Source organism: Sinocyclocheilus anshuiensis, unplaced genomic scaffold (assembly GCF_001515605.1).
Source record: "Sinocyclocheilus anshuiensis isolate Anshui unplaced genomic scaffold, SAMN03320099.WGS_v1.1 scaffold3481, whole genome shotgun sequence".
NCBI lineage: Eukaryota > Metazoa > Chordata > Actinopteri > Cypriniformes > Cyprinidae > Sinocyclocheilus > Sinocyclocheilus anshuiensis.
The window spans coordinates 110080-122680 of record NW_015555708.1 but is presented as its reverse complement, the minus strand read 5'-3'; the positions used below and the strand labels follow the sequence as shown (position 1 = coordinate 122680).

Sequence of the window (12601 nt, the reverse complement as noted above, 5' to 3'; positions counted from 1 at the left end):
TGTGAGTGAGTGTGTGTGTGTGTGTGTGTGTGTGAGTGTGTGTTTTCAAAGAGACAGTTCATCCATAAATCATCATTCTGTCATTTACTCTCCATCATGTACTTCAAACCTGTATGACTGACTTTCTTTTGTGAAACAAAAAAATGCTTTGAAGAACATTGAGAACCAAACAGCACAAAAATCACAGATGTTCCTCAAAATATCATCTTTTATGTCCACTGAAGACAGACATGGTTTGAATGACACGAGTAAACGATGACGTGTGGTCGTGTGATCATGTGGTGTGTGTGTGTGTCTCGGTGTGTGTGTGTGTGTTTCTGTCTCGTGTGTGTGTGTGTTTCTCGTGTGTGTGTGTGTGTTGGGCGGCAGGAGGAGGAGGAGGATGAGGCTCATGCTGCTGATGAAGAGCAGAACTGTGGGACTGACGGCACGAGAGCGGCCACATATAAGGTCAGAGGTCACACTGTTCTGTCTTCATCTGATTCATCCGCAGCTCATCTTCATCTTCATCAGCACTTCTTGCGTTCATGAGCGTGAATCATTCAGTCCAGTGTTATTTCAGTCTCTCTGAGATACTATTATAGGTTTTGTCAGTATTTTGAATTAATTTTTTAAATATATTTTCTGCTTTCATGTTAATTTTAAAGTTTTAGTAAATTTGTTGTTTTTGTCATTTCGAGTGGGTTTTTTTTTTTAAATGTCAATCGAATTTTTATTTTTGTTTAGTTATTTTAGTTCATCAATTTAATTAAAATGTTGCCTTGGAAACTAGATGAAATAAGTTTATTTTATTTTATTTCAGTTAGCACTTATTTTATTTCAAGGAATGGATTTTTTATGGTTTCATTGAACTATATAAACCCTGTGTTCATCAGCTCTATGAAGATCGTGAGGTTTAAAAGACAAAAAGTGCAAATAAATGAGAGTAGTTTTTGAAGAAGCGTGTGAAAGTGGCGTGATCTTCAGTCTGCAGACGTGACTCGGTTCCTCCGTCAGTCAGTCTGGGGTTTATGATCCAGCAGCTCCGTCAGTCACACCACTGATTCTTTGAGCTGGTTTTCATAAAGGATCTGTTCACACTCGAGTGAGTGACACGCAGCTTCATGAAGGATTTACAGCAGGAGCCACGCTGAGCGGCCGCATCTTCAGCTCATGATTACAGTAAGACTCCATTCATTATTAACTGTGTGTGTGTGTGTGTGTGTGTCCTCACACACACTCTCACACACACTCACACACACACACACACACACACACACACACTCTCTCTCTCTCTCACACACACTCTCACTCTCTCACACACTCACACACACACTCTCACTCTCTCACACACACACACACACACACACACTCTCTCTCTCTCTCTCTCTCTCTCTCTCTCTCTCTCTCTCTCTCTCTCTCTCTCTCTCTCTCTCTCTCTCTCTCTCTCTCTCTCTCTCTCTCTCTCTCTCTCTCTCTCTCTCTCTCTCTCTCTCTCTCTCTCTCTCTCTCTCTCTCTCTCTCTCTCTCTCTCTCTCTCTCTCTCTCTCTCTCTCTCTCTCTCTCTCTCTCTCTCTCTCTCTCTCTCTCTCTCTCTCTCTCTCTCTCTCTCTCTCTCTCTCTCTCTCTCTCTCTCTCTCTCTCTCTCTCTCTCTCTCTCTCTCTCTCTCTCTCTCTCTCTCTCTCTCTCTCTCTCTCTCTCTCTCTCTCTCTCTCTCTCTCTCTCTCTCTCTCTCTCTCTCTCTCTCTCTCTCTCTCTCTCTCTCTCTCTCTCTCTCTCTCTCTCTCTCTCTCTCTCTCTCTCTCTCTCTCTCTCTCTCTCTCTCTCTCTCTCTCTCTCTCTCTCTCTCTCTCTCTCTCTCTCTCTCTCTCTCTCTCTCTCTCTCTCTCTCTCTCTCTCTCTCTCTCTCTCTCTCTCTCTCTCTCTCTCTCTCTCTCTCTCTCTCTCTCTCTCTCTCTCTCTCTCTCTCTCTCTCTCTCTCTCTCTCTCTCTCTCTCTCTCTCTCTCTCTCTCTCTCTCTCTCTCTCTCTCTCTCTCTCTCTCTCTCTCTCTCTCTCTCTCTCTCTCTCTCTCTCTCTCTCTCTCTCTCTCTCTCTCTCTCTCTCTCTCTCTCTCTCTCTCTCTCTCTCTCTCTCTCTCTCTCTCTCTCTCTCTCTCTCTCTCTCTCTCTCTCTCTCTCTCTCTCTCTCTCTCTCTCTCTCTCTCTCTCTCTCTCTCTCTCTCTCTCTCTCTCTCTCTCTCTCTCTCTCTCTCTCTCTCTCTCTCTCTCTCTCTCTCTCTCTCTCTCTCTCTCTCTCTCTCTCTCTCTCTCTCTCTCTCTCTCTCTCTCTCTCTCTCTCTCTCTCTCTCTCTCTCTCTCTCTCTCTCTCTCTCTCTCTCTCTCTCTCTCTCTCTCTCTCTCTCTCTCTCTCTCTCTCTCTCTCTCTCTCTCTCTCTCTCTCTCTCTCTCTCTCTCTCTCTCTCTCTCTCTCTCTCTCTCTCTCTCTCTCTCTCTCTCTCTCTCTCTCTCTCTCTCTCTCTCTCTCTCTCTCTCTCTCTCTCTCTCTCTCTCTCTCTCTCTCTCTCTCTCTCTCTCTCTCTCTCTCTCTCTCTCTCTCTCTCTCTCTCTCTCTCTCTCTCTCTCTCTCTCTCTCTCTCTCTCTCTCTCTCTCTCTCTCTCTCTCTCTCTCTCTCTCTCTCTCTCTCTCTCTCTCTCTCTCTCTCTCTCTCTCTCTCTCTCTCTCTCTCTCTCTCTCTCTCTCTCTCTCTCTCTCTCTCTCTCTCTCTCTCTCTCTCTCTCTCTCTCTCTCTCTCTCTCTCTCTCTCTCTCTCTCTCTCTCTCTCTCTCTCTCTCTCTCTCTCTCTCTCTCTCTCTCTCTCTCTCTCTCTCTCTCTCTCTCTCTCTCTCTCTCTCTCTCTCTCTCTCTCTCTCTCTCTCTCTCTCTCTCTCTCTCTCTCTCTCTCTCTCTCTCTCTCTCTCTCTCTCTCTCTCTCTCTCTCTCTCTCTCTCTCTCTCTCTCTCTCTCTCTCTCTCTCTCTCTCTCTCTCTCTCTCTCTCTCTCTCTCTCTCTCTCTCTCTCTCTCTCTCTCTCTCTCTCTCTCTCTCTCTCTCTCTCTCTCTCTCTCTCTCTCTCTCTCTCTCTCTCTCTCTCTCTCTCTCTCTCTCTCTCTCTCTCTCTCTCTCTCTCTCACACACACACACACACACACACACTCTCTCACACATACACACACTCTCTCTCTCTCTCTCTCTCTCTCTCTCGCTCACACACACACAGTGACTAATTTAGATTGTAAAATGACTGATAAATATCTTCAGTATCAGATCAGTGCTGTTCTTCAGTCTGAACACTGAGGATGAATGTGGGAAAGTATTTCTCGTGATTTGAGTATTGTCATGTTTTCTCAGAACAGAAGCACTTCTCTGATGGATGCGACAGAAGAATCTGAAGAGATCGAAACTCAACATCACTGAGATTCATCTGAGCGTCTCACCAGACCTTCAGCTCTCCTCGTATCAGCCAAAAATGAAGAAAAGATGCTGTTTTGGTGAATGTGCAATAATTAGCTGTCTTTATGATTATGAGGACAATTACTGTATGTTATGATATGGATTGTGTGAATGATTTCTTGTCCATTTATTCTGTGCTTCTTAGACATGTTAAATTTTTTTATATGCCATTTTCTCTAAGTACTTCACAAATAAAGCTTTCACAGATGGATGTCTCTTTCATTCGTGCTTCTTTTAAACTTGCAGGAAGGAAAAAATCTTTTATTTTCTGTTTACATTTATGCATTGAGCAGATGCTTTTAACCACATTTATAAGTACTGAAAGATTATTAGCAATTAAATAATTTGATCTCTGATGTGTTAAACTATTAACACTTTAAAATAAGAGGCATTAACAAAAAAGCATCATGAACTAACATTATTCATGTTTGGTCAAACATTTTTGTAAAACTTGACTATTGGAAATGCTAATGTATTATGAGCAAACATGAGTTAATAAACAATATTTAGTAGCGTTAACTTCGGGAAATAAATGCTGTAAAAAAAACTGCTCGTTGGTACAAGCATTGTTAACAAAGACCTTACTGTAGTTACTGTACTATTCAATTGAGTTATTTTAACAGGTTAATATATATTAAAATTTACAATTAAAAAAATATATATTCACTAGAATAAAGAGGCTGTTTTGCTCATTAGTTCATGATATCTTACTGATTAACTAATGTTAACAAACAGAACATTAACAGGTTACATTGAGGTCTGGATTATAACTATTAATGTTTTAAAAAGCAGATTGCTCATTGTTGATGTTATAAAGCTGGGTTAATGTTACTAAATATACTACTGTTCATTGTTAATAATACAACTTGAAACTTAATATATTTGAACATTTACCTAGATAAAGGCTATAAGCTTACTGAGGAACCTGCATTAACTAATGCTTACGAACAGCAGAAACGCTTTACTATGGCCTCGTTTATTTACATTAGTTAATGCTATAAACAACTGTATATATATATATATTTATTATAGCATGTCAGTGTCATTTAGCATAGTGTTTATTGATCAAGTTAATGTAAATGTATACAGGTACAAAGTTTGATTTAAAAAAAAAAAAGTGTTGAAATAAGCCAATTATTTTGCCAGAACTAAACTACTGCTCATGTAGAAACGTTGTAGTTTAACACTGAACTCATATTACCAATGATTAATATAAAACTATCTTTATAATAATGACTATAAGCTCACTGATTGTTGATCTGGTCAGATCTCCTGGTCCTACACCAAACACATGGCGGCGCTGGAACACGGGAACACGCCAGAGAGCAGCGCAGCTGTGACAGCATCAGCATCAGCACACGCACATGTATGTAGCTCTGAAAACAACCATCCTTTAGACATTACTAGTTCATTTAATATGAAAACTGCTTGTATAATAATTACGATCTAGATCTGACGTGTCAAAAACACTGTTTCCTCAGCAGACAGCAGATCCAGACGCAGGACAGATGCGCATCTGATCGATGAAGAATCAGAACGAACACTGAGCTGAAAAACATGAACGTTTGTCTGTCGCATCGAAGGCAGAGCCTGAACCGAACAAATGACACGTCAGCGTGATGATGCACTGTACAGCTTTAGCTAATTATATTTTATTTACAAAAAACAGATTCATTATATAATGACACTCATTTTTCATTAGACAAGAATACAGGAGCAAATAATGAAATAAGAGTAAATCATCTTTCTTGCATTGCTTATAAAAATACAAAACGAAAGGCCTTTTGGTTTAAAGCATCACATCCACCTCATTCATACAGAAGCAGCCAATCAGAGACGAGCTCTGGCCGATGTAGTGACGTTAATAAACGATAATAAAGTATTTTACTCTTTAAATAACAAACATGAAGTCTGGATTTCAGTGGAAGCCGATGCGCAGCGCTTTGTTTTTCACCATGTTGAACTTGCAGACGAACACGCGTGTGAAGGCCGGGTCGGCGTGATACTGGTATGTTTTGGAGAGGGTGGGCTGCGGCTCAGCAGGAGTGACGGGAGGCTGCTGATGGAGGGACGACAGAGATGGAGACAAATACTGAGACGCTCTGGTGACGAAATCCACCAGCCGACTGTACTGCAGCTCAGAGAGACGCTCACGGGCCCCGTCCACCTGAGACACAGACGAGAGACACACAGATGAGTCACAGAGACACAGACGAGAGACACAGATGAGACAGAGACAAAGATAGAGAGACACACATGAGACAGACATGAGACAGAGACACAGATGAGTCACAGAGAGACAAAGATAGAGAGACACATGAGACAGACAAAGAAAGACAGTGAGACACAGACGAGATAGACAAAGAAAGAGAGACACATGAGACAGAGAAAGAGACAGACGAGAGAGACACACATGAGACAGACAAAGAAAGAGAGACAGATGACACAAAGAAAGAGACAGTGAGACACACATGAGACAGACAAAGAAAGAGAGACAGATGAGACAAAGAAAGAGACAGTGAGACACAGACGAGAGACAAAGAAAGAGAGACACATGAGAGAGAAAGAGACAGTGAGACAGACGAGAGAGACACACATGAGACAGACAAAGAAAGAGAGACAGATGAGACAAAGAAAGAGACAGTGAGACACAGACGAGAGACAAAGAAAGAGAGACACATGAGAGAGAAAGAGACAGTGAGACAGACGAGAGAGACACACATGAGACAGACAAAGAAAGAGAGACAGATGAGACAAAGAAAGAGACAGTGAGACACAGACGAGAGACAAAGAAAGAGAGACACATGAGAGAGAAAGAGACAGTGAGACAGACGAGAGAGACACACATGAGACAGACAAAGAAAGAGAGACAGATGAGACAAAGAAAGAGACAGTGAGACACAGACGAGAGACAAAGAAAGAGAGACACATGAGAGAGAAAGAGACAGTGAGACAGACGAGAGAGACACACATGAGACAGACAAAGAAAGAGAGACAGATGAGACAAAGAAAGAGACAGTGAGACACAGACGAGAGACAAAGAAAGAGAGACACATGAGAGAGAAAGAGACAGTGAGACAGACGAGAGAGACACACATGAGACAGACAAAGAAAGAGAGACAGATGAGACAAAGAAAGAGACAGTGAGACACAGACGAGAGACAAAGAAAGAGAGACACATGAGAGAGAAAGAGACAGTGAGACAGACGAGAGAGACACACATGAGACAGACAAAGAAAGAGACAGATGAGACACAGACGAGAGAGACACACATGAGACAGACAAAGAGAGACAGATGAGACAAAGAAAGAGACAGTGAGACACAGACGAGAGAGACACATGAGACAGACAAAGAAAGAGAGACACATGAGACAGAGAGAGATAAGACAAATGGGATAGACAAAGAGACAGATGAGACACAGATGACAGAGACACAGAGAGATGAGACATAAGAGAGACAAAGAGAGAGAGAGAGAGACACACATGAGACATAGTGAGAGACAGAAAAGACAGTTTGAGAGAGTGAGACAGAGAAAGAAAGAAAAAGAGACAGTGAGAAAGAGCATCAAACCACATCCATCATGTGCAGGAACATGAACAGGAATGAATTTTTTACTTCATTAGAATGGTATGAAACTTTAGATGAAAATTTAATCTTGTGGAAACGTTTGGTGCTGCGGCCAAACTAAATCTGACTAAAAGCTCTTTTTTTTGTGATATCAACCTAAAATTTGGAACACAGACTTATTATGGCTTTGATTTTAAGTAAAACATGTTTTGAAACATATATTCCATATAAAATTTTAAAATAATATTTTTGTGTATTTTTCAAAATAGTAATAAATGTAAACTTCTATAACTTTTTTTTTTTACTTTTTGACTGCCACACAAACAATACAAGAGGGTTAAAAAAAAAATCTACTAATAATTACACAAGAACATCCAGGAACGTCCATGCTGCTGCAGTGTGTGTGTGTCTGTGCGCGTTTTTGCGATTTACGAGGACACAAATTTGTATAATGACATGGGTATGACAGGTATTACAACGAGAAGGTGGTTTATGAGGACATTTTGACTGTCCCCATATTTCAAAAGCTTATAAATCATACAGAGTGAGTTTTTTTGAGATTGTAAAAATGCACAAAGTTTCCTGTAAGGGGTAGGTTTAGGGGTAGGGTTGGTGTAGGGCAATAGCACATACAGTTTGTACAGTATAAAAACCATTACGCCTATGGAGAGTCCCCACTTTTCACAAAAACAAACCAGTGTGTGTGTGTGTGTGTGTGTACACCTCAGTGTCACTGGTCACTCGGTGCTGCTGCAGTGTGAGTGTGATGCGTCCAGGTGTGTGTGTGTCGTGTTCACACTGGATCTCAGTGATGGGAAAGGCCTGCTGCTGCGCGTCTTCACACACACTGACTACGAACAGAACCTCTCCGCTGAGCAGCAGACAGCCGGCGTGTTCCTGCCCCGATCCGCTCACCATACGCACGTCTAGAGCCATGTGCAGCTCCGGACGGCCCAGAGACTGCAGCATCTTCCTGCACACACACAGACGGACACTGGCGTCACGTCATGAGAGATCTACACACACATCTGACCGAGGTCACTCTCACCCTCCTGACCAGGGTTTTGCAAAATTAAATAAAAATGTAAAATTAAATCATTTTAAAATAATAAAAATCAAAATAAAACATACTAAAAAAATGTTAAATCACAAAAATGTAAAATTAAAATAATTTAATTAAAATAAAACAAAACAAAAAATGTAATTATAAAAATGTAAAATTAAAATAATTGTAAAATAATAAAAATATAAATGCATACAAAAAATGAATGAAATCACAAAAATGTAAAATTTACATTAATAATTTTAAAATTAATCAAATTAAAACACTAAAAATTAATTAAATTATAAAAATGTAAAATTAAAATACTTTAAAATAATAAAAAACAAAATACAAAAAAGTAATTAAATAAATGTAAAATTAAAACGCTTACTAAAAATTAATTACATTATAAAAATGTAAAATTTAAATAATTTTAAAATAATAAAAATCTAAATACGTACAAAATATTAAATCACAAAAAGGTAAAATTAAAATCATTTTTAAATAACAAACCAAATTAAAACACTATGAAAATAATAATAGGTAAATGTAAATGTAAAAGCTGTTGTTTTACCAGATGTATTTGACGTGGCTGTTGGAGGCGTCGGCTGATCTGGTGTCAGTCGGCAGGTGCAGCTGTTTGGGAAGCTGCCAGAGACCCGCGCCGTGCAGCAGACCTGCGATACACACACACACACACACAGTTTGCACGGCTGATGGACGGAATAGAGACGAGTGCAGGGATACTGTTCCTCACGACAGTCTACACACACAACACACACACACACACAACACACACACACACGTCACTGCAGGCGTGCACATGAACTATGGAAGGCCAGAATTGCCAAAAACATGTGAATTTTAACATGTCAACAACACGTTAAATACACGTATTTCACGTGTATTTAACGCGTTAAATACATGTTTGCATGTGAAAAATCAGCCATTAAATACACATATTCAACACATATATAATGTGTTAAATATGTGTGAAATACGCGTTAAAAATCATTTAGAACGGGTCAGTGTCATTGGCTGCTGAAGACTTGGGTCAAACCATGTCTGTGAGTTTAGGGGGATGTACATTCATAGATTAGGCTGCCACCATTTAACATGCTATAGATCAGCTTATTCAGCCTATTTATTTTGCCCTTTTTGTCTTTTTTTTTTGTATAGCCTATAGAAATAATTCAAATTGCAGTTTCATGAAAAATTAGATAAAAAATAAAATAGCCTAATTTTTCTCCACTCATGCCTTTTTGTAAATAAACACATTAGTGGGCATTCTAGCTTTAACAGCGATCAAACCTAAGTTAGCATCAAAGCATTAACATTTGTGTGGGGAAATCAGTTACACTGGAGGTAGGCAATCAACGCAGGTTTAAGATACAGACCATTGTAATCAATATCTGTCTTTGGAAAACAGCTATCGCCAGCAGGTGGCGCTTATTGAAACCTCTTTGTTCAGAGATCATGCACTCATCAGACAAACAGTAATTAGGTACACAGGTGATGTTATCCATTTAAACGTATTTAAAGACAAAGTATTTAGATATGGTATTTAAGACTTTATATAAGAATTTCAGGATGAGAATAAGAGCTTGTACTCGGGTCAGGACAGGTATAAGAACTTGATTTGGCTTTCCTGACAGCAGAAGTATTCTACTGAACTAAAGTCCGAGGCCACCCTGAAAATTGGTATTAAAGCAATTTATCTGTGAAATTATGAGGTAATTTGTTAAAGCACTTCATAACATTTAAGTAAACATATAAACATAAAAATACTAAGTAGCTCTATATATAGTCTATACAGTATCTGCAAGTAATCTGGATTGTTACTGTGAAGCCTAATGTACACTTCATAACAGCTAGAATTAATTTTATGGCTGCTTTTGTGAGTTTATATGCTGGTTTAGCAATGTGACAGACTTGACTGGCTTACTGAAAGTATTATAAGGCTAGGACAGAAGACTAATTGTACTGCAAACTGCTCAAGAACCTATTCCATGAAGGTAGCTGAACCCTAACTCAGGGTTACAGGAATAGTTTTGAGTTGACAAAAACAAACTAATGCAATCAGGCTTTGTTGATGCCATGAAGCAGCTCATGAACTTTCTCTGTCAACTTTGACCTTAAAGCTATTAACCAAACACCTGCAACAACTCAGTGTTGGCTTTGTTGACCCGCCACCCCAAACCTAACCAGCAGTTTACTCAAATAGACTGTGCTATTAAAGCTAACTCATCTTACTTTACCTTCCTGAAGCACTGACAGAACACAGACTCTGACCGAGCCAGGCCAGCTGACATCCAAGCTTGTGATCATACACTCATACAAATCATCTGCATGATGAAATGTACAGGAGGTCAGTGTTAACATATTGATTACTAGTTTAAATCAGAATTTATGTCACTGAAAGCTCACATGTACAACAGAACTACAGTACAATAGACGTTCTATTCACAAAACCAGCCTCATGTTTTAGAGCTGTGAATGATTGCAACATATGTGCAGTCTATTGTTCTCATGACTTTATAGGGCAGCTTGATTAGCTGGATCAGGTGTGTTGGAGCTGGTCTAAAATTATATTTTAACAGTATAACCATTTTTTTGGTTACCTCCACTGTAACTGATTTCCCCACACAAATGTTAATGCTTTGATGCTAACTTAGGTTTGATCGCTGTTAAAGCTAGAATGCCCACTAATGTGTTTATTTACAAAAAGGCATGAGTGGAAAAAAAATGAGATCTAATTTTTCATGAAACTGCAATTTAAATACAGTATATTATTTCTATAGGCTATACCAAATAAAAAAAAAGACAAAAAGGGCAAAATAAATAGGCTGAATAAGCTGATCTATAGCATGTTAAATGGTGGCAGCCTAATCTATGAATGTACATCCCCCTAAACTCACAGACATGGTTTGACCCAAGTCTTCAGCAGCCAATGACACTGATCCGTTCTAAATGATTTTTAACGTGTGTTTCACACATATTTAACACGTTATACATGTGTTGAATCCGCGTATTTAACACGCTGATTTTTCACGTGCAAACAACATGTACGTGCATTTAACGTGTTATGTTAAAATTCATGTGTTTTTGGCCCCTTTGGCCTTCCATAAACACACTCTCCTGCGCTCGTCTACATGAATGGTCTCTTACCGTATCCCGTCTGCGACACCAGCTCAGCTGCTCCTCCGATTGGCTTGGTGAAAACTCCCACAATGCCTTTCCCCACTCCTGAGATCACGCCGCGGGCCGCACTGCTCGCCGAGCTCGGCAACTCCAGCGTCCGAGTGAACGTCTGCATGGGCTGATCCACGATTCCTGCGATCGCTCCTACACACACACACACACACACACACACACGAGTGAGAGATGGCAGGCTCAGAGGGACGGGAAGTGTGTGTGTATGTGTGGTTTGTGTGTGTATGTTTTACCCAGCAGGCTGATGCCGAGTCTCGACAGGCCTTGTCTCAGTCCGTCTCCCAGAGTCTCAGGTAACTGTCTCCTCCACTCCTCCTGTCGCATGTAATGCTCGTCGTCCAGCGACAGACGGTCCATGTTCCGTGCCAGACTCGTGGCCAGATTCGTGATGGACGTCAGCGTTCCTGCACACACACACACACACACACACACAGTGATGTGATGCTCAGAGAAGGAGAATCAAACCATAGAATGACTGACACTGGAATCACACATCGTGTGTGTGTGTGTGTTTTACCTTTAGAGATGTGTTTGATGAAGGAGTTTGTTCCTCTAGAGACGCCACTGATAAACGCTCCCGGCCCGCGGGTCAAACCCTCGTACGGCAACCGGAAGAAATCCGACACGCCGTTCCCGATACTCCGCACCAGACTGGCCGGACTGCCCAGAATCTCCAGAGAGCCCACGACCCAACCTAAAACATCATCAGAAAACAACACGAGTTTCTGTCCATTAACTAGCACTCTTGGGAAAAAGAAACTCCTCACCAGGTCAAAATGCCCAGAACACAACATGAGGGTTAAGATAAAGAACGAATAAACTGTTGATTATGAGTTTTCTTAGAAAAAAAAATAAAAAACCTTGTGATCAAAAGGAAAAGCAATAGAATCAGAGAATAAACTGATCACAAAACTTAAAATAATCAAGTTTCTCTTCAGCAAATAAAAGTGGAAACTGCACAGATGACAGAACAAGACACCAAACAGCCTCCAGTATAGGGCTGCACGATAAATCGCATGCGATATTTAAAGCGCATCTTATCAGTGAAGCCGGTTCTGTAATCAGCGGTAAATCTCCATCACCTGCGGGCTTTCACATGGAGCAGCATTAACTACACAGAGCTGTTGTTCACTGACGAGCTGCGCAAAACCACGTTCATATTCGCGCGATTTTTTGCGCAGCTCGTCAGTGAACAACGGCTCTGTGTAGTTAATGCTGCTCAATGTGAAAGCACGCAGGTGGAGATTTACCGCTGATTACAGAACCGGCTTTCTGACAAGATGCGCATTAAATATCGCATGCGATTTA

At 40.6% G+C, this 12601-nt stretch overlaps 2 protein-coding genes across 2 annotated transcripts in view; one reads left to right on the top strand and one right to left on the bottom strand.

Moving 5' to 3' along the window:
• Positions 1 to 4945, top strand: part of rgs22 (regulator of G protein signaling 22) — a 17810-nt gene extending 12865 nt beyond the window's left edge. Inside the window, exons 22-23 of the mRNA XM_016464810.1 lie at positions 370 to 450; positions 4738 to 4945. Coding sequence (XP_016320296.1) covers positions 370 to 450; positions 4738 to 4920 — 264 coding nt within the window. The 3' untranslated portion in view covers positions 4921 to 4945. The remainder of the gene's footprint in view (positions 1 to 369; positions 451 to 4737) is intronic.
• A 126-nt stretch (positions 4946 to 5071) lies between these two features.
• LOC107671824 (vacuolar protein sorting-associated protein 13B-like) overlaps positions 5072 to 12601 on the bottom strand; it is a gene marked incomplete at its 5' end in the record, with an annotated part of 115965 nt that continues 108435 nt past the window's right edge. Inside the window, 6 exons of the mRNA XM_016464809.1 lie at positions 5072 to 5637; positions 7762 to 8011; positions 8655 to 8757; positions 11249 to 11425; positions 11527 to 11697; positions 11811 to 11987. Of these exons, the coding sequence (XP_016320295.1) occupies positions 5389 to 5637; positions 7762 to 8011; positions 8655 to 8757; positions 11249 to 11425; positions 11527 to 11697; positions 11811 to 11987 (1127 nt within the window). The remainder of the gene's footprint in view (positions 5638 to 7761; positions 8012 to 8654; positions 8758 to 11248; positions 11426 to 11526; positions 11698 to 11810; positions 11988 to 12601) is intronic.